Source organism: Pagrus pagrus, assembly GCF_965226575.1.
Source record: "Pagrus pagrus genome assembly, chromosome: 24".
Lineage (NCBI taxonomy): Eukaryota > Metazoa > Chordata > Actinopteri > Spariformes > Sparidae > Pagrus > Pagrus pagrus.
In genome coordinates this window covers 1,063,224-1,090,873 of record NC_140206.1, presented here as the reverse complement: position 1 = coordinate 1,090,873, position 27,650 = coordinate 1,063,224, and the positions used below count along the sequence as shown (strand labels likewise).

Here is a 27,650-nt window from a genome sequence, read left to right as displayed (position 1 = left end):
ACGTCTCATCCACACACTGTTGTTGTTGTTGTTGTTGTTGTTATTATTGTTGTTGTTGTTGTTGTTGTTGTTGTTGTCACTATCAGATCAAAGGGAAATTACAAGAATATTCAATAAAAACATTTCTGGCATATTGTGTTTTATCTACAGATCAGTGGTTTAAGTCCCGTCATGAAGTCGTGAGTCATTTTGTTGTTAACAGTCTGATGTTAGTTGTTGTGTTGAGGACGAGGTTGTTGTGTTACAGACGACAATAGAGACAATCAGAGGATGTATGAAGTGTGTTTGTTTCCTCTGGCTGGTGTCATGTTTATCATTTCATTCAACTGACACACACACACACACACACACACACACACACATCCCAACCCCTCTGGGCTCCTGTTGACATATCTGCAGTGTGTGTGTGTGTTTGTGTGTGTGTGTGTGTGTGTGTGTGTGTGTGTGTGTGTGTGTGTGGTGTGTGTTTCCCTGTCATAAACCATCTCACCGGGACTCATGTTTAATTATCTACCCAGCATGCCTTGGTGCTGGAGCACAGCGCTGCGTCTAATGGGATGTGAAAAGGGGCACACACACACAGATTAACACACAAAATATGAGTGTGTGCGTTCGGTAGACACATGTTAACACATACTGTCACACACACACACACACACATACTCTGTGTGGTTAATTAGTGCAATTAGCCTCTCCACTGTCCAGCGTTGTGTGTGTTCAGGACTCGTTAGCTCGTGATGATGTGTACCGCAACACACATCGAGAATACAACCACACAACAACCACACAACAAACACACCACAAAGATCATCTCACTACATGTCCAGAAGTATGTGGACAGTGAAGTGTGTCGTCGCATGATGTCGGTCTGACGCTGGCGACGTTCGTAAAGTTGCTTCATACCGAACTGACGAACACTTCATCTGTCTGGAGCTGCTTTCTGCTCGGGGACATCGAGACAAACACACACTGTCAATGTCCCGTCCGACTTTCAGCCACAAAGGTCTCACACACACACAGACACACACAGACACACACACACTCGCTGAGACCCAGGCCCTTAGCAACTCCAGCGGCGGGGGAAGGCATGCGTTTCCTGGGTCCAGTGGCCTCACATTTCCTCTCCGTCCTCTGGAGGACAGAAGGCCAGAGCCCCGCTGAGAGCACACACACACACACACACACACACACACACAAACAGACACACACTCCGTGACACCTCCAGGCTTTGTCCGGGGGCTGTCGGCCGTAGTCTCGTGCCCAGCCTCCCTACTCTCTCTCTGGGCCGGGCAGGAAGGAGAAGCCCCCGGGACATTCCGTGATGCTAGCTGGTGTCACCCACCACACCCCCGACACACACACACACACACACCCCCGACACACACACACACACACACACACACCCGACACACACACACACACACACCCCCGACACACACACACACACACACACACACACACACACACACACACACACTCTGGTCTCCAGGAAGAGAGTTAATGAGATCCGGCCCGGTTCCCACACCGACCCAGAACGTTTCTTATTCTCTTTCCATTTTTCGTCTCATCCTCTTTTCCCACAGTTTCGTTTCCCATCATGCACCTCACTGTCCCAACCGTCTACATTTATCAGATTACTTCAGTTACTAGTTACTTCACAGCTTACAGGCTGCATCACACTGTTGAATTAATTGATTTTCTCATCAGTCAGATACAAATACTGATCACCTGATGATTGATACTCGAGTACATTTAACATCGGATACTTTTTACAATATTAAGTACAGTATTTACCCCGGAGATGTAGTGGAGTAGAAGAGTGAAGATACATAAAATGGGAGTACTCGAGTAAATCACCTTGAATTTGTACTGTTGCAGTGCTTGAGTAAAAGTACTTAGTTACTTTCCAGGATACAAACACTGATAAATGTAGTGAAGTGTTTTGTTATCATCTCAGTTACCCACTGTTTCCACTGATGGAATGTAACTAAGTACATTTACTCAAGTTACTGTACTTAACTTTGAGGTACTTTACATACATCTGATTACTTAGTTACAAGTTACCAAGTTGAATGTTTGACATTTATTTCTTTATGTATTTCGTGTTGATCAGTTTTTGATACTTTGAACCTCAGATACTTTTACTCGAGTATATCTTAGAGTACTTTTCTCTCCTGCTGCTGAGTCTCAGTATCAACCTGTGTGAAGCCTCTGTTGTGTCTCCTTCTCCATTTCCTGCCGCCTCACCCCCTGTAGGAGGAGGAGGAGGAGGTGGAGGAGGAGGAGAGGGGGGGACAGCTCAATATCTCCCCCCTCGGGCCTCCTCCCCCGTCCAGGACTAATCCCGGCGGGCTGAATGAGCTGCTGTTTACATGGAGGGATTTGTGGGAGATTAGAGCGCCGGGACTGTGGATTAGACACATCAGCAGTTAATGACACTCGATTGGTGAACAATGTGTCCACGTCCTCGTCCCCTCGGCCCGTCCGTCCCTCTGTGTCTTATTTTACACTCGAGGGCAGAAAACAGCAAAACGTGTTCAGCTGTTCAACTCAGAGTCGCTTTGGTTTCAGATGTTTTCAGCCAAAATGCACAAAACACAACTTTCACTTGAACGTGACATGAGAAGAAGGAGGCGACAGGAGATCTGCTCCTTTAAAGCTTCTGTCTGAGCAGCAATGACTCATTAAAGAGATGTTATCAATAAAAACAAGGAGGAGCGGCTCTACAGGTTGTAGCTCTTATCGGTTAGAAAACGTTTGTTTTTCATCTTCGTGTTTTTGAATGTTCCTGGATTGTGTGAGGTCGTGTTCGACTAACGCTGCAACTAATGAGGATTTTTTTATTTTCAGTGTTTTGATTTATTTATGAAATGTCAAGAAAATGTTGAAAATTGCCCTCAGATGTCTTAATTTACTCGACGAAACCCAAAGATCTTCACTTCTTAATGATATACGACAAAGAAAAGCAGCAAATCCATAAAATCGGTGTTATTATTGCCTTTGTTTGTTTGTTTGTTTGTTTTGATTAAAGTGGCAGAAACAATGGATTATCAACAGAAAGTTTCAGCTGAATGTTCAACACAATAAAACGACTCTCTGGGTCTGAAGGTTTTATTTTGGCGAGCAGCTTCCTGTCAGGGATCTAAGAGTCTAACTTCCTGTGTCTCGCCCGTCAGGGAGGAGAGGGAGCGCTGGATCCGGGCGAAGTACGAGCAGCGTCTGTTCCTGGCGTCGCTGCCCGGCACCGACCTGTCGCTGGGCCAGCAGCTGCTGAGGGCGACGGCCGAGGAGGACCTCCGCCTCGTCGTGCTGCTGCTCGCCCACGGAGGCCGGCAGCAGGTCAACGAGACCTGCGGGGAAGGAGACGGACGCAACGCGCTGCACCTGGCCAGCCGCAAGGGCAACGTGGTCGTCACGCAGCTGCTCATCTGGGTGAGAAGGTCACGAGTACACTTCAGTTTCTGAAGTTGTCTTCTCGCCGATGCTCTCGTTTGTTCACGTTTAATCAGCTAGAAGTTCCTTAAAGAGAGAAATAAAATGTCTAAACTGAAACAGACTTCAGGATAAATTGTGTAACAGTTTGTTTATTTTACCAGTTTTATTTCCATGTGGGCTTTTAATGTGAAACATCTGTGCAGGAAGTGAGTGACAGGAACTGAACTTTCTCTCTCTCTCTCTCTCTCTCTCTCTCTCAGTACGGCGTGGATCTGATGGCGAGGGACGCCCACGGCAACAGTGCGATGGCGTACGCTCGGCAGGCCAACAGCCAGGAGTGCGTGGACACGCTGGCTCAGTACGGCTGCCCCGACGAGCGCTACCCGCTCATGGCCACGCCCAACCTGTCGCGCCGCAACACCAACCGCAACAACAGCTGCAGCAGCGCCGGGAGCGCCGCGCTCATATGACGAGGACGCCGCACGACCCCGATTTGGGAGAATCCCGATCGTTTATTTTGGGAACCACTACCTGTTGTGACTCTAAGCCCCGCCCACCTCACCTGACAACCACCGCCGCCGTCGGCTCGTTGAGACTGACTGAGACTGATCGCAGCTCGGCGGCGGCGCTGCGTCCGCAGGAAGAAGCATGGTGGGAAATGTAGTCAGCCTTCATCAGAGCATTTTGGGAAACACGTGACTTACGACAGCCAATGACGGCCAGTCTGACGCTCGAGTGACATCATACCTCATCAGCTGTAACTCAACACTACGTGACAAGATTCAACAGACGCGCCCCAACAGCCAATCAGAATCTTCAGAGATCTGTCGCGCCAAAACATATCGTCAGACCGTCACGAAGAAAACTGTGAGACGGAGACATGGAAGGAAGCCAGAGGGGGAGTCCTCGCACACCATCACCTTCATCTTCATCACCTCCGTCATGGTCCACCTGTGGAGGACTCCGCCTGTGGAGGACTCCGCCTGCAGCGTCAGTGTTTCACCTGTACCTTTACTTTATGAATTCTGTGAACTCTCCTGCCTTTACACGTTTTTTTAATGTGAAAATATCTCGATGTAAAAGATATCAGATCTTAGCGGTAAAACACGAGTGTGATAGATCGCATGTCCTAGACACTTTCTGCTTCTTCTTCTGTTTTTTAATTTAAGGCATCTTTGTTTCCTGGATTGTGTATATTGTATCTCGATGTGCATTGCTGGACCAATCGTTAAAAATGTCAACATGGGGAAGGGGAATTTTTTTATATTTGTTTGTTTTCCGGGTGTAAAAAGTCGTTCATGTACAGAAGCTCTTGCCAGGCTCAGGGACCGGAGACTGTCGATCGTCAGCAACCCATCGTCTTTTCCCAGAGTCCTTCCACCAGTCGGGGTCGATCTGTTCCCACTTCACTCAGCTCAGTTATTTCTTCTGATGACCGTCAATATAACGATTACTGTGTGCGATGTCCTCCATTAACAGGTCGTCAAATATCAAACATTTCCCTGATCATCGACCGAAACTCCAGTGACGTCTGCACGTTGCTCTTTTTGTGCCATCAACCCAAAACCAGAAGATATTTGGTCTTAGAAGACGAAGAAATCAGGCAAATAAATACAAATGATGACGACTGGAACCAGGTTTTTAAGATGAGATGATGAACGCTGATTCTGGACTTCTGGACCGGAGTTGGACAGTTTTTATTTACTGTGTCGTCACAGCAGAAGGTTCCTGATGTTAAGTTGGTTTATCGAGCAGCCGTAACACTAACTTTGTTTGGATTTTAAAGGTTTTTATGACAAAAGAGAAGTCTGTTATCTGAGCTGACTGGACCGTGAGCATCTTCAACCCGTCCTGGTGAAATAATCTTAATTTAAACGTCCCTGAAGTGAATTTAATTGTTTTTAATGTGTAAAAAAATGGAAAAGATAAGGAAGCAGCTAACAGCCACACGGAGCGAAAAGGGAATTTATCTTCTTCTTCATCGTCTTTGTCTTCTTCTTCTTCTTCTTCTTCTTCTTCTTCTTCTTCTTCTTCAGGTGTTTTGTTTCTAACCTGCTCAGTCATATAATCTGCTGTCTGATCAGATGAATCACAGTTGTGACATTTTGGATGATTCAAACCTTTAAAACTCAGTTTTCCCGTCAGAAACACGACATGAACCACAAACACATCACGGCGTCATGTTCCCTCCAGTACTCGCCTCCATTTCCCGTCCGTCCCGTCCAATCAGACAGTCTCCCCGATCTGCTCAGCGAATCACAAAGAAGGGCTTCTTCCTCGTCTCTGGTCTTGAAACCTCCTCGTTGTAAATAATCTCCTCTTTCTCCGTCACTCTCGTGTAAATTAGAGAACACAGGAAGTACTTAATGTTTGCCGGTATGTCGGGTCGCAGAGTGGAAGTGAATTTATTCTAACGTGTTCGTGCACAGACTGAATGTTGCTGCTCAGTGTCGCGCTGATCCGTCCAGGACGTCAAACCAGGCGTCCAAACCAGTCGTTCCCAATCTGGAAGTCTTTACGCTGCTCAAACACTCGAGTCTGAGCAGCTTCGAGAACGAGTCCAGACTGAGTCCGGATGTGGGCTCGACTCAAACTAAGTCTAACTCTTAGCTGTTTGGAAAGACCGAGTCCAGATGTGATGAAGTTTATCAGGACCACTTCAGTTACGAGCCTGAGCAGTTTAAAGAACGAGTCAAGAGTCCAAATTAGGACAAGTTTGGGTCTAGACCAGGTCCAAATTAAGACAACTTCAATCCATAACGTTCTTCTTCATACTGCTGTCTCACAAGTCTCACCTGGACCCGGTCTTCAGCTTGAGGGAGTCTCTGGACTGACAGGTTGGGGACGGCTGGTCTCGCCCTGATGACGTCCTCGTAGATTTGACTGAGCGTTGATTTGTGGATATGAATCACGCCGACTGAACGCTAACTGATCAGGATGGTCGGGAGAGAAGCTTCTCGACTTTTCACGATGACTTTTACCTTCAACACTATGCCGAGCGTCCGCTGCTCGTCCCGTCGCCGTTTCGTCCTCAGATTGAATGAAAGGTTGAGTCGCAGCTCTCAGCCCGACTGTGTATACAAGCAATACTCATGAACACATCGATCACCCAGAACCACAAACACACTCTGTTTGTAGAAATGTAAGAAAAACAACATTTTCCTCTTTATGCCTTTTTGTTTTCTTTAACACGCCTTTACGTCCCCGAAGTCGTCCAACCTTCGTACTGTACGTGCCACCAGTCATCTCCAAGATGGCGTTTGATCTCCCGTAAATACTAAACTTATGAGTTTGACCGCAACAACTTTATTTTATGTTTTTATATCCGACTCGTCCCTCATCTGTCCTGAACCAGGACAGAGCAAATGCGTCCTTTTATTTATGACAGAAATGCACTAAATCTGATTGTCTCTGTCCACTACAGCTTCTCTTGTTTGTCTTTTATCGGCGCGAACTGTCATTTGCTCGTTTCTCTAAGCGGTGGTGGCTTCCTCTAAAGTTATGTGTGCTCTTATTTTGAAAGAACACTTAAATACAGAGTACCCAGGGAATCAAAAGACAATTTATTTAAGTTCACGTGAGAAGAAAAAGCTCATTTGAATCTTCTCCTAAATGTTTGTAGGCACCAGAATCATCTCACGCTAACAGAACAGTTAGCGGTGAGCAAGCTAGCAACGTGTTTTTATTCAGAGACAAAACGTTGCGTGAAAAGTTGGATAAAGTCCACAAAGATTATTTGAGTTAATGGGAGCAGGAAACGTTTGTTTTTCAAGCTAGTAGTGAACACTTTAGCACAGCAGCATTGTCTGAGCCTAGTAAATTCAAGCTAGCGCTAGTGATCAATTCAAGGAGTAAACACAGCAGCGCTTTTGCTAAATTTTCCTGCTGACAAACTGCTGAGTCAGTAAGTTATGAGGCTTGAGACCAATCTGGAATCAAAAAGTTTATTAAATCTCACTGAAGCAGAGGAAATATATCTAAAATGGCCGCTTTGACCTGTTTGTAGCCACAGAAACTGCTGACTCATCCGTCCTCGAAGCGAAATGCAGCTAGCATCAAACAACCTAGCGTGGCAGCATTGTTTCAGCTTCCAAGTCAACTATTAATACTTAAAGTCGATTCAAATGCTCTTTTGTTTCTTCTATGAAAATTGGACACATCCTGTGAAGCTACAGCCGCAGCTAGCGATCAGTTAGCTAACCTCGGCTAACGGAAAATGCATGTTTATTTCCCTGCTGAGTCTCTTTTCTTTCAGGACACCGACTCTCTTTCCACTACAGTTTTATTTGGTTTTCGTTGAGAAGCTCGGTCATATCAATATTCAGAAACTGCTGATTCATCCGTCACTGAAGCTAATAAATTAGCATGGTTATTTCCAACCTCACTACTCTGCCGTCTGTTATTTGAGCACGCTTCTCAACACGAAGCTCAAAACGAAGGTTAAGAAGACACTAGAAACATCCTGTGAGGCTCTAATTGCCGCTAGCAATCCGTTAGCTAACGGGTATTAGCATGGCGCAAATTGTTTTCTAATGGTGTTAGCACAGATACGACAAGCTAACAAACTAAACAAGTGAAAGACAACAACCGCTCATTTCTCCGCTGGCGCTCGCCACCGTCGGCGCCACCACATCTGTACATAGACCTCAAACTACGAAACAAAGCAGAAAACGACTCAGTACGTCCCCGTTCGGTTTGTCTGGTTGTGTTTCCTCTTGTAGCCTTTACCTTTAAGCCCCGCCCGCCCGGGCCGTCCTATACATTATTTATAAACGCACCCTGTGAGGAAGACTCCGCCCCCGTCGACCTGCGTTTCTGTATATTTTCTCTGACCTCTCTTATTGTTATGATTTATCATCCTGACACATTATTGTCCTTATTGTCATTGTTATTCTAATTATTATTATTATTATTATTGTTATTGACCTTCTGTTGGCTGTACAGTACCGTTGTTGAAAAATTTTACTTAATACAGAGTCTTCTACTGTAATGTGTCTCTTTCAATAAAGACGAGAATAATGCTTCTTAATATAACCTCAAGCCTTCCTGGTCTTTCTTCTACGTCAGGAAACTTTATATTTATTTAAGATCTTTGTGTTCGATTAATTAAACCTGGAAACATTTAAAGTCTGAAGTTTGTTTGTTTTTTCACAAAGAATAAGTTTTTAAAATGAGAGTTTTTGAGGTAACTTCTGCACCAAACTCTGTTTAAATTTTAGTTAATTTTGGACGGTGAAGAACATTTTCAAGGAGTTTCTTTTTTTTTTTAGTCGTCACTGACTCTGTGTGTGTGTGTGTGTGTGTGTGTGTGTGTGCGTGTGTGCGTGTGTGTGCGTGCGTGTTGGCCTGTGTGTGTGTGTGTGTTAAGTGTGTGTGTGTGTGCGCGCGCGCGTGCGTGTTGGCGTGTGTGTGTTAAGTGTGTGTGTTGTGTTTGCTGTTGTCTGGTAATGAGATAATACCCTGCTAATCCCTCTTTAGGCCTGTGTTTAACAGGAAGAGAGAGTGTGTGTGTGTGTGTGTGTGTGTGTGTGTGTGTGTGTGTGTGTGTGTGTGTGTGTGTGTGTGTGCAGCAGATGGAGCTGCTTCAGTCAACACAGGACGTTCCTGCACATTTCTCTGCTGTTAATCTGAACAGGAATAAAATTGTGTCGAAGCTGTTTCGACGTCTTCTCCGCGTTTCCTTCAACTTCAGGCATCAGACTAATTTTATTAAATCTTTTTTTAATTCCACCATCCCACCACTGTTTTCTCCTGGAGCTTAAACATAATATAAATTTATAGTTTTGTTACAAAAAACACAAGTGTTTAAAATGTGTGATTTTCAAATGGAGTTTTGAATGAGAGAATCCAACTCTTCAGTTTTAAACAAATAGATGATCGCGTCACATTAAACCTTTGTGAAACGAGTTCGCACAATTCTCTGCAGTATACTGGAGTTTTTAAGGTGGAGGAGGAGGAGGAGGAGGAGGAGGAGGAGGTGGAGGAGGAGGTTCAGGTGGAGGTGGAGGTTACAAATAAAATGTCTGGAGAGCAGACTGTATAAACGTGACGGGAGGGTAAGAAAGACAAATGTCTCCAAACTGATGATGGAGACTGAAGTCCCCTCGTGAGTTTTTCTTTTAAAGGAGAAATTCAAATATTTACATTAATGAGGTCATCTGTTCCAACAGTGGCAGGGTCCGCCACATATAAACACAGTTAAACGGTATAAACGTTTGGTAATTTAGTTTGTTTAGGCTGAAAAAAAAGACCTGTCTCTTCTTTAAAGGAACATTTCACCATAAAGAGTCAAATCCAGTCCATCAGTATTAAAGGACTGTGAGTGTGACACCTCCACCACAGAAGAAGACGACGACACACTCCGTCAGGATTAATCAGCAGGAGATCATCTGACGGGGGACGCAGAGGAGGGAGGCCGCGAGCCGCAGAGAAGAGCCGAGGCCGATCCCCCCGGGCCCCATCCATCAGCCGACCGCGACGGCCCGGCTTGATTACAACAAAATTCATTAGAGTCACAGACAGACGGGCCGGTTCTGTTCGGGGCGGAGTTCCAGAATTTAGATTTCTGTGACACAAAACTGATTTTTATTGGCTGAAAAAATAAGAAATTAATCTGATGTTCAGATTTACATCCTGTCACCATTCAGACGTCTGTGACGGCGCTCAGTGGATTCTTTCAGCCAGCGTCCATGCAAAAACTGCAGCGTTTAAGATCGTCAGCGTTCAGGCAAAAAAAATAAAACATTATTTTTGTTTTTTTGTGAGACAGTTTGTAAGTTTCTTTTTTAAACAAAAAAATGGTCCAAATATAACAAATCGATGACATCACTGCGATGTCATCGGGGCCACGAGCAGGACTCTGATTTTAAAGTGTAAAGCAGGTGTAATGCTCCTTTAATTTCCTGTCAGAACTCCATTTAAAAAAGTCGATATTTTAAAATGAGGAAACGGGAAACAGTCGTCGTCTTCCTCGTGATGACAGAATATCAGAGCTGTGGATTATTTTCACTATCGATTGATTTACAATTCATTGATTCTTGTTTTGATCAAAATAAAATGTTAAATTCTTCAAATGTTTTTTGTTTTTTCTGCGACAGCTCAGGTCCAAACATGTTTTTTTAAAAAGAAAAGTCGCACATTTTTACACTCGATCGTTTTAATTGGCTGTTTTTGCTTCATAAATTAATCAAAAGATAATTGATTATTAAAAGCTGTTTCTGATCAGCTGATCAGAATAATTTAATTTCCTTCCTCGACTTTAAATTTTCACAACATGTAATTTTGAGGCCTTTTGTTTCTGACGCTCCTCTGAAGCTTCACCTGGTGAGAACAGGTGTGCTGATCTGCTGACGTCACGTCCGGTGAGGAGAGCAGGTAGATTTCTGCCGCCATTTTGTTTCTGATGAGAAGAGGCCTGATGGATCACACACACACACACACACACACACACACCGACTATAATCAGCGCTAAATAATGCTAATAATTAGCTTCTGTTGTGGCTGTTAGCTCGATGAGCAGAAGGAGCAACATGCTAGCTGCCTGGAAGCTAAACAGGTATTTATGTCTCATTTTTAATATATTATTTAAATTTAATGTTGTTTTTATGTTCGAACAGATGAAAAGTTTGTTTGTTTTCACTGAACATAAATATTATTTTATAAATGTTCACTTTATGATTAAAATGTAGTTTAATGTCTCTAATTTAACCGGAAGTTGAACAAAAACCTCAGATTAATGTTTAAGTTAATTTAAACATTTAAAGGTTAAAACTATTAAAATCTGTTTTTTGTTTGTTTTAGTCGTAAACTTTACGACAAAGGCTGAAACACGAACACGTTATTAAACCTGAAATATTCTCATGATTTCTGCTTTTTAAACTTAAACTTTCTAAAAGATAAATTATTCCTGTTAAATTGTTTTACATTGTAAATATTGAACGTGTGAACACAGTAGATTCTGCTGATGTTCACTCTAAAACCACTTTAAATCCATTTGTCTGATCGAGTGTGAAAGATCTGTGGCCTTGAACGCATCAGGCCTTCAAAATAAAATCAAAGAAATGTGGCTTTTATTTATGAAATCACGTCGTGTTAGTACAAATTAAAGTGTTTATATTTTATTAAACATAATCCAAAGTGAGAAGAGTGTTTTTATTAAAGATTGAAACACTTTGAGCTGAATAAATGAAACAGCTCGTAAATCCAGCAGACATGAATGGAGACAGCAGCTGTTCACATCTGGTCACGTGTCATCTTTTAATTCACACTTTATATCTTCTTCTGACGTCAGGAATGTTTCTTACTCTTCACAATTTTATATAAATAAATTAGCAGCGTCCATTTTGTCCCAAAGAGGAGAAACGAAACAGAGAAGAAGCTTCAGAAGCACAAACCAAGAACAATAAGTCAAAGTCACGCGCACGCGTCATCACACGGAGGTGCTCAGGTTGGTCCGCGTGTGTATTTACATGTTGTGTCCTCCTCCTCCTCCTCCTCCGCGCGTCTTCACGCACAGTTTTTGGTGTCGCTCCAGAACAGATGAGAGTTCAAGCTGCGGTTCGTCCCGCAGCTTCACGCGCAGCTTCACGCGCCACTGAGTCTCGTGTTGAGGTTTGACATGTGTGTTTATTTGTTTTAATTTCCTGTAAATAAAATAAAAACATGGAGTCTGAAATCTGAATGTGTCAATAAAAATGTTTTTGGGGGATTTAAACGTTCAGGGATTTAAACCGAACTCCGTTTGGAAAAAGGTGAATTTTTAAATCTCGCTGCTGCAGCTTCCTCAGACTGACGTCATCAGAGAGAAAAGTGGAGTTAAAACATTTGTTAATGTGACTTTTAAAAAACGTCCATCTTTAAAAACATCTCACTGATTTTTGTTCGTGATTCTGAGACGTGAGCAGAATTTACTGAACAGGTTAAATTACATTTCTGCAGCTCGTCTTCGTTTAAAATCACATTCTAAGATCCAGTTTTTTTAACAACATGAAAATCAAATGTTTGGGGTTTTTTTAGAAATAAAAAGTGCTTTTCTTCTGGTTCTGGTTCCTCAGCTGTCGGTGACGTCAGCTGTCACATTATCAGCTCGGTTCGGTTTAATTTAATTTAAATGTTTGTCAGAAATCAAAGATCCTGAACTCTTCTTTAATCGGACTCGTGTGATTAAACCTCAGATTATCTGTCAGTGTTTTAATGAACCTGAAACATGTTGAACCTCAACACGAGCCTCGTGCCTTGCTCGGCGGCTCTCCGGAAGTCTCTTCTTCTTCTACGGTCTGGCCTGCTCCATCTGCTGGTGCTGACTCCTTATTGCGAAGCGGCTCACGTGCACCGGGATGGGAACGACTATTTTGGGGTTCCGGGACGGCTCCCCGGATTTGTTGTTGACGTTTCCGGCTTTGACCCGTTTCCACTTGGCGCGCCGGTTCTGGAACCAGATCTTCACCTGCACCTCGCTCAGCTTCAGCGCATGCGCGATCTGCGAGCGCTCGGTGAGCGACAGGTACTTCTTGCAGTGGAACTCCTTCTCCAGCTCCAGCAGCTGCTCGCTGGTGAACGCCGTCCGCCGCCGCCGGTTCTTCCCGCCGCCGCCGCCGCCTCCCGCCCCGGAGCCGCCGCCGCCGGAGCCGTGCATGTGCGGGCCGTCATCCAGGCCCCCGCCGCCGCCGTCCCCGTCCTCCTTGTGGCACATGGAGGTGAGGTTGTCGTCGGAGCTGTAGTCCAGGTCGCTGTCCATGGAGAAGCTCTCGTCCTTCCGGCCGCAGTCGTCCTCCTTGGAGTCGTCTTTACTGTGCGCTCTGACTGTGAGGGAGAGAAGCGTCACCGTCACCACCCAGAACCAGAACCAGAACACTTTATCACGCATTAAAGGACAAACACACAAAGTTCACGAGCTCATAAACGATTTCTTTTTTTTTTTACGTTTCTGCCTGATGTCAACTTTTTATTCTTATTTATAAAAAGATTTTTTAAAACGAGCTTCATCGTTTGATCTTTAATTTGTGTCGTCACATTTAATTTGTCATTTTAAAGATTAAATAGAAACTGAACTCCAGAAAACATCCAACAAAACTCTGAACATGTCGTTTTATTATCCGAGAATAAAACCAGAATCTGAATCTGAGGGTTTGATTTTATAGATTAAATAAATAAACTTCACGTGATGAAAACATCCGACACGAGACTTTAAATCTAAAATCAGAAACTGAATCCAGAGCTGCAGATCTGCGGGGTGAGGAGGTGCAGGTGGAGGTGGAGGTGCAGGTGCAGGTGGAGGGGGGTCGTGTCAATATCCATCATCAGATCAGTGTTTGGATCAGAACACACGCGCTCCCGTTTTTCACGCGTAATTACGCACGGAGCGTTTCTGTCTGAAAAACATCAGATTCAACCAGAAATGATAAAAATCAACAGGAAGGAAAAGTTTTATTAAACGAGAAGAAATAAAATCTGATGGTTTCTGAATTTAAATTAATATTCCAGATTAAATTCATGAAAGTTTTTATTCTCTGCAGTTGTTAATGAGTTTCTGTGACGAGGCCTCAAGAAGAAACATCCGTTTAATTTAAATCTGACAGAAATATTTAATTTGTTCTGGAGGAAAACATTCGTTTTAATTTTAATGTGTCGATTTCTTCTTTTAATCCGCAAATTAATTTAACGTTTTGTTTTATTTAGTAACAAACTGTTGTGAGATTATTTAAAAACTCAAATCCAAGAAATTAGAAAAGATTCACGTGTTTTATTTTTTATTTCTCCAATAAAAACTGTGGCGAACAGAAAGTGTGTGAGCAGATTCTGACCCTGACCCGGAGCTGGGCCGGACCGGACCTACCTGTGGAGGTCTGCACCGCCGTGTCCGGGTCGTGGAAAGCCTGCAGCCCCGCGGACTCCTTCCCCTGCAGGAAGCTCTTCCCGTCCTCCGCGTCCAGCCGCAGCTCCTGAGTTTTATCGAAGACGGCGTGCAGCGCCTGCGAGCCGAACTTCCGGGCCGCCTCCTGGTGCTGCTGGGACGGGGAGAAGCCGCCGGGCAGCGACGCCATGAGCGTGGAGGTGAGCGCCATGCCCTGCGTCAGGCCCTGCGCCAGGCTGGAGCAGAAGCCGCTCTGCAGGCTGGGGATCTGCGGGTGCGGGTGGTGTCCGGCGGGGAGAGCCTGCTGCAGGGCCGGCGGCGGCGGAGGCGGCGGCTGCAGCACCACCGACCGGTACGGCATGAACATCGGGTAGCCGGTGTAGACGAAGTGTCCCGGGCTGGGCTGCGGGGGCCCCCCGATCAGAGAGTCAATGCTGAAGGCGGTGGTGCTTCCGAGTGGCCGCTGCATCACCATGAAGGACGGAGCGAACGCTGCGCTCATATGAAGACCGGAGAAGGAGCGCTGTGGGCGGCCGCGGAGGGAGGACGGAGCCCCGGAGGAGCCGCGGCGGTGTGAGGGAGTTCAGAGCGGCGATAATCCGAGTAAACAGAACCATTCCATCAGGCGCGACTCAGCGGCTAGTTCCCCACATGGACTCAGCTCCGCTCCGCTGACGCACCGTGCGCTCCGCTGCAACCTGCCCGGACTGTGGTTCCTCAGCAGCGGACACTTCTCCTGCACTCGCCCGCTGAGCCTGGTGTGTGTGTCGGTGTGTGTTTCCGCCGCTCAGCGCGTCCGGAGCTGTTTTGGATTTAAATTGCGCTCCTCTCTGTTTAATTGCGCTGCCTTCTCCAGGCGAGCCCCGCCCCCTCGCCGCGCTCTGGCTCCTGATTGGTCGGCTGTGGGTGATGTGACGGCTCGCCTTTGGTCTCCTGGATGAATGCCAATTACACAAATTGGGACCACAGGCCATTTAAGGATGAAAACACATCATGGTAAATAATAAGCTGTATGTAGTGTGTGTGTGTGTGTGTGTGTGTGTGTGTGTGTGTGTGTGTGTGTGTGTGTGATCTACATACAATACAACAAACACACAACAACAAACTGTCAGTCTGAAATGAGCTGCTTTAAAATCCCCAGATACTTTTTAAATCATTTATTTATTTTCCCTTTTATTTTGAAAATCCTCTCTGACTTTTATGAATGAAAACTTTTAACATAAAACAAAAATGTGTCTTCGTCGAAACAAAACATTTCCGGAGCTTCACGGTTAAACAGCGTCGCAGGATTCTGCTCAACAACTGAAGCAGCTGACGTGATTTAAACTGAAGAAACAACCATAAAAACAAAAACAAACTCATGAACTCCATTAAAACTCTGCAGAATCAGCTGTTAGCACTTCCTGTTAGCAGTGAGCTCATGGACGTACAGACGACTGTCACTGGATCACTGCGACACTGAAGGAAACTTTAAAACGTGATGTTTCTAAGGCAGGTTCTGCACAAACGTAAAGAGCAACCAGAATAAAAAGTCTCTGAAGTAGAGCTTGTTCGCCTTCTTAGTTTAGCCTGTTAGCATGCTAACATTGACTAATGAGTATGCTAATGCTACAGCTAAAGACAAATATACCAAACTTCTGTTGGCGTGTCTCAGAAGCATGTAGATTTCATGCTAACACTTAGAGTCTGACTCACAATGGTGCTGTAGCTAAATGCTAGCACACTGATGTTCACCCTCTTAGTTTACCGTTTAGCATGCTTGAACTGATGCTAAAGAATGCTAATGCTAGAGCTAAAGACTCATATAACAGTTTTAGAACATGCTAACGACACAATGAGCTTAGCATTTTAGCATGCTAACATAAACAAATAAGCATGCTAATGCTACAACTAAAGACTGATATAGCAGACTAGCATGAGACATTAATTATTCGTACGTCCTTGGAGTGGGCGTGGTTTGTATCGGTTGTGGGTGTGGCTAAATGCATGTGGGTGTGGCCAACCAGACGTTTGATTAGCCTGACATTGATCAGAAGTTACTCTATTTGCTGTTTATCAGAAAACTATGAACAGAACAGCCTCTTGAGCTTCAGGACAGAGTTTTTGATTTAAAAGACGTATTTACACCTTCAAGATGAAATCTTCAGCGTAGCTGCTGAGCTAAAAGCGTTAGCGCCAGCCCCCAACTCGACTGCTTGTTGTGGGTGTAAAGAACATGTCCCTAAATCAATATTATGCTTTTTTTTTTTTGCTTTTTTTCCTGTTTTTTACATGTTAAAACGAGCTGTGGAGTGAAGCTCCAGGACGGTGTAAATATCATCTGCAGACTGTGATCAGAGCAGACGAGCTGCATGGAGACATCTGACGTTGAAATCATCTCCAGCTGCTTCAGGTGTTCAGCAGAACGCTGCAACTCTGTTTCACTGTGAAGCTCCAGAAATGTTTTGTGGACTACGAGACTTCACCTGACTTTATATCATCAGGAGGAGACGATGGCTGAGCCTGACTTTATGTCAGCATGGAGGAGATGATGAGCGAATATACATTATTAGAGAGTTAAAAACCTGTTTGATAAATGCAGCTGCTTCATTGAATGAAGAACTGATTTCTGAGTGTGTATCTGAACCTGCAGCCGTCCTGCCTCCTCCTCCTGCTCTGTGTTTGTGAGTCATGATGAGTTTGGAAGTCGTCGGCATTTGTGGGCGATTATCCTGCGATTCATCTCCTGCAGAACTGCACAGCCGAGCTTTAAATCACAATATTTGCTCCCGCGTCGGCATCAAACTCCGTTTTAATGAATCCTGTAATGGCTTCCTCATCAATTAATACGAACCTCGTCGATGCCACCGGCGCTGCTGTAGCCGGAGAGGACGCGGGCGACCTCTGACCCTGAGTGGATCTCCCAGCGGACCCCCCCCACCACCACCTCCCCTTTCTGGGCTGAGTCAAGGGCACGCATGGATACCCCCCCTCCTCCTCTTCCTCCTCCTCCTCCTCCTCCTCAGGGTCACTGGGACACGATCTCATTAAAGGCGGCCTGATCTGCAACTGCAATGCAGACATTAAATAGCAGTATTTTTCAATTAGGGCTGACAAATTCAATCAAAATTCCATAGATTAGGATGAAATGAGGCATGGGTCATTTACAAGGGAATTTAATTGCACGGCCATTAGACAAATAGTACAGCAGTCTCTGTCTCATTATCAATCATGCGGGGGCATCAATAGTAAAAGGTTGTAAGGCAGGGGAGGGGGCAGCGGGCTGTACGAGTGTAAGTGTCCGTGCACGGGGAGCGTGCACGTTACGGCGCTGCCACCACCGCAGAGCAGCTAATAAATATCCTCTTTTGTACTTATAAATTATCCAGTTTAATTAACAACATGGATTATGATTGGACTATGATTTAATTAAACCTTTCCTGCATGCAAGCCGAGCGCTGCGATCATCCATTATGAGCCGGGGGAGAGGGGAGGGAGGGGAGGGAGGGAGTGAAGGTGCTGTGGTGGTGGTGGTGCGGGGGGGAGGGGGGGAGTCGCAGTGTAACACTGCACTTCCTCTAATAAGAGCTGCTTACCTGGTAAGATCATCAGTCGCCGCAACAAGCAGCGATTATCGGCCTCTGAATGGCGGAGGAGCGTTTACAGGAAGAAACCATTTGATGTAAAAAAAAAAAGGAAAAACACCACCCTCACCCTCCCTCACCCTCCCTCCCCGTGCATTTAAATCTAAAGCTAAATGGCACAATCTCCGAGAGTTTGCTGATATTACCGTCGCGTGTTGTAAAGTGGAGGGGATGTGGCGGGAAAAGCAATTATGGCTGCAGCTGAGGGTAGAAACAGATGCCTGGACGGATGGAGGGTGGAGGGTGGAGGGGACGTCGCCCCGAGCGCCGAGCGCCGCTCGACACGATTCAGTCAGAGCGGAGCAGCGTGGCGGTATCAACCTTTCCATCAGCCTCTAAATGCCAGGCCACGTTTACGCACACAAACACACGACGCTGTCAGAGCGCTGGACGGGAACCGGGACAGAAAACTCGTCACAAGTGTTTTCAAGACATTTAGTGAAATCCGTTAAATGTTTTAAAAAGAAAACGGACGCTCAACGGATAAAAAGTCACAAAACGTTGATGTGAAGGTGGTGCAGAGGTCGTGCAGGTCAGGTGGAGACGTTTACTGTCGACCTGCATCAAAGTTCAGCAGCTAAAGTAACGATCTTCAGTTCAGTTATTTAGCTGCTACACTGAACTGTTAGCTTACCTGATTGTGTAAAAATTGACATTTATTTGTGGGTAAAACAATGAAAGTTTGTCAGTTTGACTGTGATTTGATGGTTGTTGAACTTAGAAACAAGATATCAGGATTAAAGATGATTATTCTTTTCTTTCTCAGGTCTTTGACCCACAGAGAGAAACTCTCCAGCCTGCGCTGAGTTCATTAAACATTTTTGCTTTTGGCTGATCCGATGTTACAAAAACGTCTTCGTCCCAACCCTGCTGCCGCTGCTGCAAACACAAGACTGAGCTGTTGTGCTTTTGTCCCACAGCTCAGATCAATTAACATTTAGAGCACCAATTGGATTTTTGATTATCAGAGCTGAAAGGGGCTCGATTGATTGGCCGCTGAGGTCGCCCCGGCCCTGACGGTGGCTGATCCGATGAGGGAGGAGGCCTGATGGGGATTGAGTTTCTTAAGTATCTTCTGGCAGCGAGCAGGGTCGCTATTGATCGTTACACTGCAGAAAACCTTCATCCAAACAAGTCATTTAATCTTTGCATCGAACACGAAAAGCTCCCGGTGGGGTCGTCACTTGTCACGTTTCTAAATTTTTCTACAAGCAATATGTGCCGACTTTTAACGAACATAAGAAACATATTTTGAGAATTTGAGAATGATATTATTTGCTAAACGTAGTCATCTCTGTTCTTGATTTTAAAGTGGGTTCATCCTCAGATATTTTGAAGAATTGTCTTTCATTGGTAAATTTATCAGCTACAGAAACATTTTTGATCTTCGCACCAGTGGAGTTGATTTGAGCAGCAGCTTTCTGCAGTGTGAACTGGTCGTTAAGATCCTGGTTCATCTGTTCGCAGGTGGATCAATGAAAACAGCAGCAGGATGGACATTTTTAACACATACGTTGTTGTATGTGCTGCTTTAATGTGGTCAGTGTGCAGATGAACCCAGAGCGCTAATTGTTCCTGTTTGTCGATTCTTCTTCTTCTATGTTTTATTCCTTTCTTCACTTTTAGCGGACTCAGCTACCCATGATGCCTTTTTCTTTTCCTGTGCTGCACTTATGACTTATATGACTATGGAACTACAAACCACATCATCTTGAACATTGACTGTTGGACAGCGCCACCGTGACGTCACCCGCAGGTTTCTGAAGAGTCAGAATGAGGCTCACGTTGGGCGGTACCGACTCCCGGCTAATTAAAAATCGGCAAAGACGTGGAGAGAAAGTGGGAAGTCGTTCTTCAAACTTCGCTGTGTTGGTACTTGTAAATTATTATTTGGAACACATGCTAGCAGGTCTACAGTACACGTGGTCCAACAGGGTACACAGGCTAACATGCTAACATGTAAAAGAAATCAGCATAAATGTAAACATGGCAGAGCTTCAGCAGGACGCTGGGACACTCACAGGAGCCACAAATTCACGTTTCTTCATGCAGCCATTTTATTTTTAGTTTTATGATTCTTGCTCTCTGAAATCCCAAACATAACCCACCATGTCTGAGACTTACAGGCTCATTAAAACCACTTGAACCCGGACAAACTGTAAATCCAGCAGGATAAAACTCTGACAACACAGAGATTCAGTTAAATATCCCATTTTTACAGGATCTCGTCATTATCCTCTCATCAAGATGTGAATTATTGCCCCCGCATGACAAAAACAAGAGAGGGAATCCTCTCAGTAAAGTTGAGCCCCCTAATGAAATCACATTAACCCACAGCGCCCCCTTCAGGCTCGTTAAAGCACAGCAGAGAGGCGGAGGTTTCAAAACAAATATGCCTCACAGACAGGCGTCCTGTGTCAGCGTGAGGACATTTACTGTGATAATTGCTGTGGGAGTCTCTTCAGAGAGGAGAGACGAGACTGCTGCTGTGAGCTGGACCTGAAAAATCAGACAGATTAAATAGACGAAGCCCCGAGGTGAAGCTGCAGCGGGAGGGCCGCAGCCGCTTAAATACAGATCTGGGAGTCGAGGTGTTTAAGGAGAATTTAGACTCGTTTTACTTCTTGATTCTGACATAAAACATGTTTCAGTGCAGGTCGAAGGTTTCTGCTCTTTAACTACATGCAGGAGCTGAAGTAAAGCTACAGGACAGGATCTGATCTCTATAAACTGAGCACACACAGAATACAGTTCATCATTGTGATGTTAAATCAACATGAAACAAACCTTTGACTGCAGACAAAGAAGACACAGAGAAAAAAGAAACGGGTGTAAAATAATGCTTCGCACTCGGTGCTCGTCCTCAGGCAGCGACACACCGGCCTCGTTTAAAACTAATCACACACTGTTTGACTGCAAAGATGATGAGTGAGATGATCTCTGAGGGATTCAACAGAAAATGGAGCCTGAAACAATCCAAGCTGACGCTCTGCTGTTGTTTACACGTGTTTTAAATGTTTTCTTTGATTATTAACGATATTAACGAGGGTCAGTCTCGAGTCGCAGCGTTTGAAAGTTTGTAGTTTTTATCAGAACAATTTCAGTGAAAGCTTCGTCACAAAGAAGACGAAGAGCCAGAATGAAAGTTTCATGTCCAAGTGACGTCCTTACAGGCTTCAAAATGAATGTTTTTATAATATGATTTTAAACTTCCGTTACTGACGTCTAAAAGACTTTTTATGACACCAAACTTTACTTCGTACAGGGAGGATTTTATTAAAGCTGATGAGTAGCTCTCCTGGTAAAGAGCACGCCTCATGCAGCTACTGAGGTTTGGGTTCAAATCCTCGCTGTAGTTTTTGCTGCATGAAGTTAAATTGTGACGTCATAAAAACTTTAATTTACCTACAAGACGTTCTTCAGACGTCTGACTGAAGCTGAAAAGATGTCTGAATATTACACTGTAAAAACAAGACGTCAGAAACCTTTCATTCTGTTTCTCTTCGTCGTTCTTTTGCTAAAAAACACGTTTTTTTTTTAATATTGTTTATTAAAAGTTCAAAGTGTTAAAGTTTGTTTTTCGGGCTTCAAGCACCTAAATGATCCAATCTTCCTCCTCAGCAGATCAAAAGTTGATCAGGTCAGAAATCTGAAAATCTACTTGTTAAACACAACGGTAAGAAAACATTGAGTCGGTTTGGATTGATTCAGGCTCCTTTCTCTCTTGAATCCCTCAAATTAATTTACTCATGTCTAAAATTGCAGTGTAACTTTAATACGTTCCTGTGTTTCAGTGGAGAGTATAAAACGAGTCGTGCTCCTGACTGTGAACCAGTGGGTCAGCTGTGAAGGGGAAGTTGTCGAGGTAAATTATTCTGAGTTTGGTTTTGATGCCAAACATTTAGAAACAGTCGTCAGTGTGTTGAAAGAGAGTTTCCTTGCAGCTCCCGGCTGCTTTACAGAAAGAGTAAAACGCAGCAGAGGCTCACACGGCAGCTGGTCGGGGGGGTTGGCCTCTAAAAACGGTGCAGGAAAGTCTGAGTGTTCGGACATCCATCAGCCTGCATCAACTTTCCACCCGTCCTAACAGCAGCGAGCAGGTGTGCCTGCAGCCGCTAATGACTGTTGTTACACACAGAAAGCAGCCTTCCCCCCTCTTTAGGCCAGGACATGTGAAGGCTCACAGCTCCACCTCTGACCTGCGCCCATAAAACCCTGCAGGTAAGTATACGCTCCCTGCCGCGGCAAACCCAGCGGATTAGAGACGTCCACGGACCGACACAGCTCAGCGGTCCAGACGGTGAGAGAAGAGAAACTCGCCAAAAGAAGCTTCAGACGAGCTAATTAGATCAGCTGAATGTTCACCTCCTCTCCCAGAAAGAGACTTATTTAATTATTACAGCCTTAATCACTGCTGGTACAATCACCGAAATAGGATGCGAGGAGACGGCGGCTAAAATTGGGTTAGCGCTGCCTCGTTCTGCTGGTTTCCTCTGGGTTAACTGTGTCTGCTTCCATTAGCGACATGAAGGCACCGCGGGAATCTGCTCGTCTCCTCGGCTGAGAGGGGAAGAGGAGCGGCGGTGTCGGGCGCCTTTTCACGTCTGAGAGGCTTCGCATGAATGAAAGCCTTGTGTCTTAACACACCTCTCCACTGGAGAGTCAGGGCTTCTCACAGGAAGTGTCTGAGTTTTACTAACTAGTTGTGTTTTCTGCTTCCTCTCTGCTGTTATTTCCCCAGAAAACGTCCTTTAAGACTATAAACTTTGTCAGCAGGCAAGGAAAAGGATTTTTCTGACTCGACGTCTCGACCTATGAGGTGTTTGTCAGGACCAGACGCATCAACCACAAACGCCAACTAGTGCCACCGGTGGAGGACACCCCGCAACAATGAGCCGCTCACTGATGGTCCGACCACCTGGTGCCACCTACACTGGAGATCACAACGTGCAGAATAACACCTGGTTTTTGTAAAATTGCGTTTCAGACTGTCAGACTTCATCTGTACGGATGTTTCTCTGACAACAGTCCTGCTCACAGACGACCTCGACTATTTCTTTGTTAGCTCGCGATGCAGAACAGAAAGTTTCGTCCACTCGTTATCTGAGAACAAAATCCAGGCAGAGGTCCAGTTTGTTTCCACGACATTACTGAGAACACACATCAGCACTTAATCACAACAATTTGTCAGGACAGATTTCCCCAAAATCACAAAACACTTAACGTACTCTGACTTTTCTTTCCTGATCGAAACGATCTGATAAATGAAAATCATCGTGTGTTTACATTTTACTTCCCGGAGCTCAAGCTGAGCTTTTTTAATTGTTTTTTAAACCAGCAGTCCAAAAGATCTTGAGTCATTAAAGAAAAACAGAAAATGTTCATGTTTTGACTCTTGAACCAAGAATTTGAAGCTGAAGCGATCACTTCAACCATTAACTGATTATTTTTAACTGATCTTCTCACTGATGGTCGTACAGAGGCGTCAGAATTAAACTGAAACTGTCTCGTAACCAGTTCAAAGTTCCTCGTAGAACGTTTAATCTGCAGATTATTTCTTCTAATAAATCATAAGTCACATCGTCGGTCGAGGCAGGTGTCCGCCCACCGCTGAGCCCGGTTCTGGTCCAGGTTTCTGCCTGTTGAAGGCAGTTTTCTCTCTCCGGAGCTGCTCATGGGAGAAATGTTGGGTCTCTGTAAACATGAATCAAGGAGCTTGGTTCAGACCTGCTGGGAGTGTGGTTCCGATCCGATCACCAGACTGTGGTCTCCTGGATCTGATCATCAGACTGTGGTCTCCTGGATCCGATCACCAGACTGTGGTCTCCTGGATCTGATCATCAGACTGTGGTCTCCTGGATCCGATCACCAGACTGTGGTCTCCTGGATCCGATCATCAGACTGTGGTCTCCTGGATCCGATCATCAGACTGTGGTCTCCTGGATCCGATCATCAGACTGTGGTCTCCTGGATCCGATCATCAGACTGTGGTCTCCTGGATCTGATCACCAGCTAAATGGCTCAAACTCAAATTAAAGCAGCATCGCTGTGAACAATCTGATTGTTTATGTGGAAACAGTCAGAGTCTGAGAGTTGACAGCAGACGGTCTGTGTCGTTCTCTGGTTCTCTGGTTCTCTGGTTCTCTGGTTCTCTGGCTCTCTGGTTCTCTGGCTCTCTGGCTCTCTGGTTCTCTGGTTCTCTGGCTCTCTGGTTCTCTGGTTCTCTGGCTCTCTGGTTCTCTGGCTCTCTGGTTCTCTGGTTCTCTGGCTCTCTGGTTCTCTGGTTCTCTGGCTGTCTGGTTCTCTGACTCTCTGGCTCTCTGGTTCTCTGACTCTCTGGCTCTCTGGTTCTCTGACTCTCTGGCTCTCTGGCTGTCTGGTTCTCTGACTCTCTGGCTCTCTGGCTGTCTGGTTCTCTGGTTCTCTGGTTCTCTGGTTCTCTGGCTCTCTGGTTCTCTGGTTCTCTGGTTCTCTGGCTCTCTGGTTCTCTGGTTCTCTGGTTCTCTGGCTCTCTGGTTCTCTGGCTCTCTGGTTCTCTGGTTCTCTGGTTCTCTGGCTCTCTGGTTCTCCGGCTCTCTGGTTCTCTGGCTCTCTGGTTCTCTGGTTCTCTGGTTCTCTGGCTCTCTGGTTCTCTGGTTCTCTGGCTCTCTGGTTCTCTGGTTCTCTGGCTCTCTGGTTCTCTGGCTCTCTGGTTCTCTGGTTCTCTGGCTCTCTGGTTCTCTGGTTCTCTGGCTCTCTGGTTCTCTGACTCTCTGGCTCTCTGGCTGTCTGGTTCTCTGACTCTCTGGCTCTCTGGCTGTCTGGTTCTCTGGTTCTCTGGTTCTCTGGTTCTCTGGCTCTCTGGTTCTCTGGTTCTCTGGTTCTCTGGCTCTCTGGTTCTCTGGCTCTCTGGTTCTCTGGTTCTCTGGTTCTCTGGCTCTCTGGTTCTCCGGCTCTCTGGTTCTCTGGCTCTCTGGTTCTCTGGTTCTCTGGTTCTCTGGCTCTCTGGCTCTCTGGTTCTCTGGCTCTCTGGTTCTCTGGTTCTCTGACTCTCTGGTTCTCCGGCTCTCCAGCTCTCTGGCTCTCCTCTCCCGGGCGTCGGGTTGAAAGAGCTGTGACAGATCGCTGGCTGAACATCAGGCAGCATTTAGTTCTGCTTCATTGTGTCAGGTAAGAGGCCGTAATGAGAGCGCCGACAGGAAGGAGGCCGAGAGAGTCGAGCTGACAGAGAGACAGATGTGGTTCAACCGTAAAGGATCAGTCCGCTGTTTTCACCGTCATCAGCAGCTGTTTCTACCATTTTTAGACCAACATTAGCTCCTATACATGAAGGTTTTTTAAACATGACACCGGCTAAAACACAGATGATAGACTTGTTTCTCGTTGCTGTTTTTTTCCTTCTGTCGTCTGTTTTACATCCATCATCAGATTAATTTTAATCGTTCTTCAGATGTGATCAAACAGCTAAACTTGTTTCAACATTTATGCGTTTTTATAAACGTAGAACAGAGAAAAGAAAGGAAACGAGGGGACAGAGCTGTTTCTTATCGTGTTGATAATTTAAGCTGATTTTTTTGAACGTGTTGCCCCTTTAAATGTTAATTAAACTGATGGAACAACACTTCATCAACCACAAACTGTTTTTACATTTTGGTTTGGATTAACTGAACTTGTTCGTTAGTGATGAGACGTGTCCTCAGGATCCAAAATGTCTATGCGTCCTATTCGTTGCCTAAGTTTGAAATCGGGCGACCTGAGTGACATTCAGTGCAACGTGTAGACGCTGGAAGCTCAAAATAATAAAGACAGATTCTGTCGAGCTTTAACAGTTCAGAGGTGTTTCTGACAGCGCCGGGTTAGGGTTAGGGGGCTAGCTGTTTCCCCTTGCTTCCAGCCTTTATGCTAGGCTAGGCTAATCCCACACTGACTCAGATTGATCTGATTACTAACAGAAACCAGCAGAATGTCAAACTATAGATGAGGTTTCATTGTGTTTTTAATCCAGCGTTGGGTCTGAAGTCGTCTGTCGATGTGTTTTGGTGTCTCGGCAGCGATGTGATGTGAACTAAGCAGAAGATAAACTCAGACTTGTCTGAACGATCGCATGAATGTCTAAACTTGCTCCGACTCGTGCGTGGTGTTAATGAGGCCGCTGTGGTTTTGATTCAGAGAGGAAACGTTTCAGAGACAGACAGAGAGAAGTCAACAGCCACGTTAACCCCTGGACATTCAGACGTTTGATGAAGCGGTGAGCGCCGCTCTCTCCTCACCGCAGATCCAACATCATTAGCCGGGAGAGAGACAGTATGTTTCGGCCCGCACCGCCGGTAATGAGCCCTCGCCGATCATCCCTCACGCCGTAATTAGCGGCGGGCCCGGCACTCGGGCCCCCTGCTCGCCGCTAATGGAGTGAACAAGGCAGAAAACGAGCACTATTAAGGCTGGACATGAATTCCAGCTCGCCATGTGAAACCCTTGAAACATAATCGTCTTCATCATTCAGCGCTTTGACTCCGGCCTCCTCCGGATCGCTGCGTCGTCTTCTGTCTCCAATCAAAGCAGGATGGATCGAGAGATCCGGCGTCTCCGTCTCCAGGTGGGAGACTTCAAATCTGAGTCTGACTCACTTTTATATCCGAGCAGAAGAAACACGGTGGGATCAAGTGTGCTGGCCTCAGGTTGTGTGTTGTGTTGAGGTTAAAGGAAGTCGAGCAGCTGATGTGACAACATGAATAATGTGTCTGCAGATGTTCTGACATCTTTGTTGAAGTTTACATCACTTCATTCAACTTCAGCCCACAGTGATATCTTTATTTTATACTGACATGTTCAAAATCTGGGAGAAGCATTTTTAGACCGATAACCTGCAGCTGCAACGAACATCTTATTGGTTATTTAGTGTCTGAAAGAGACCATGGTTACAGATGTCTTTACAGGTGACGGATCATCTAAAAATTAAAATCCACTCATCATCTCCTCATATTGATGGAAAGTCAGGCTCAGTCACAGTAAAACAGAGTTGCAGCATTCTGCTAAACAACTGAAGCAGCTGGAGACTTGACTAAAACCAAAAACGTACTCATTAACTCCAATAAAACTTTGCCGAATCAGCTGTTAGCACTTCCTGTTTGCAGTGTGCTCATGGATGTACAGACGACTATCACTGGATTAGCGATGCTGAATAAAACTTAAAAATGTGACGTTTTTTAAGGCAAGTTCTGCACTTTTTTTTCTCAGATTTCTAAATTCATTCTGGGATGTTTTTAAGTATTTTTCACAATGTTTTAGAAATTTTAAAGATAAATCAATTAATTGTGAGTTATCTCAGTGCAGTACTCGAGTAAATATACTTAATTACATTTCCCCAGTTCCTGCTACAACTTCTAGACCAGCAGACTAAAACTGAAGACACTCCTGCTTCATATTGTTACTAAAAAGTGAAACACTGATCAATAATCACATTTACTGTTGATCGTCTTACTGATTAATGAACTAACAGTTTCAGCTGTAGTCAGTTCACACTCACACGCTCTGTGACTCTGTGAGGCCGACCGTGAATCGCCTCCTGTCAGCATCATCATCAGCGCCGACCTTGACCCCGCCCACCCTCGCCCCGCTGCGATCATGCGACCAATCGCCTCCCTGACCTTGCCGACCGCCGCCATCACATGTCCCCGCCCCCCTGTCGCTCATCACACACAGGTGACACACAAACTGCTCCTCTCATTGCCTTTCCCAGCATTCCTCTGTCATCCCTAACA

At 45.3% G+C, this 27,650-nt stretch overlaps 2 protein-coding genes across 6 annotated transcripts in view; one reads left to right on the top strand and one right to left on the bottom strand.

The window, feature by feature from the left end:
- Window positions 1-8,469, top strand: part of agap1 (ArfGAP with GTPase domain, ankyrin repeat and PH domain 1) — a 139,880-nt gene extending 131,411 nt beyond the window's left edge. For all 5 annotated transcript variants that reach the window (XM_084347659.1, XM_084347658.1, XM_084347656.1 and 2 more), the window contains 2 exons: window positions 3,177-3,432; window positions 3,696-8,469. In XM_084347659.1, the coding sequence (XP_084203785.1) occupies window positions 3,177-3,432; window positions 3,696-3,905 (466 nt within the window). In that variant the 3' untranslated portion in view covers window positions 3,906-8,469. The remainder of the gene's footprint in view (window positions 1-3,176; window positions 3,433-3,695) is intronic.
- A 3,067-nt stretch (window positions 8,470-11,536) lies between these two features.
- On the bottom strand, window positions 11,537-15,079 carry gbx2 (gastrulation brain homeobox 2). The gene is made up of 2 exons (XM_084347332.1): window positions 14,270-15,079; window positions 11,537-13,236 (listed from the first exon to the last, which is right to left on the bottom strand). Exons 1-2 carry the CDS (start codon window positions 14,787-14,789, stop codon window positions 12,704-12,706), a joined length of 1,053 nt encoding a protein of 350 aa, XP_084203458.1. The 5' UTR covers window positions 14,790-15,079; the 3' UTR covers window positions 11,537-12,703.
- Between the last annotated feature and the right edge of the window lie 12,571 nt (window positions 15,080-27,650).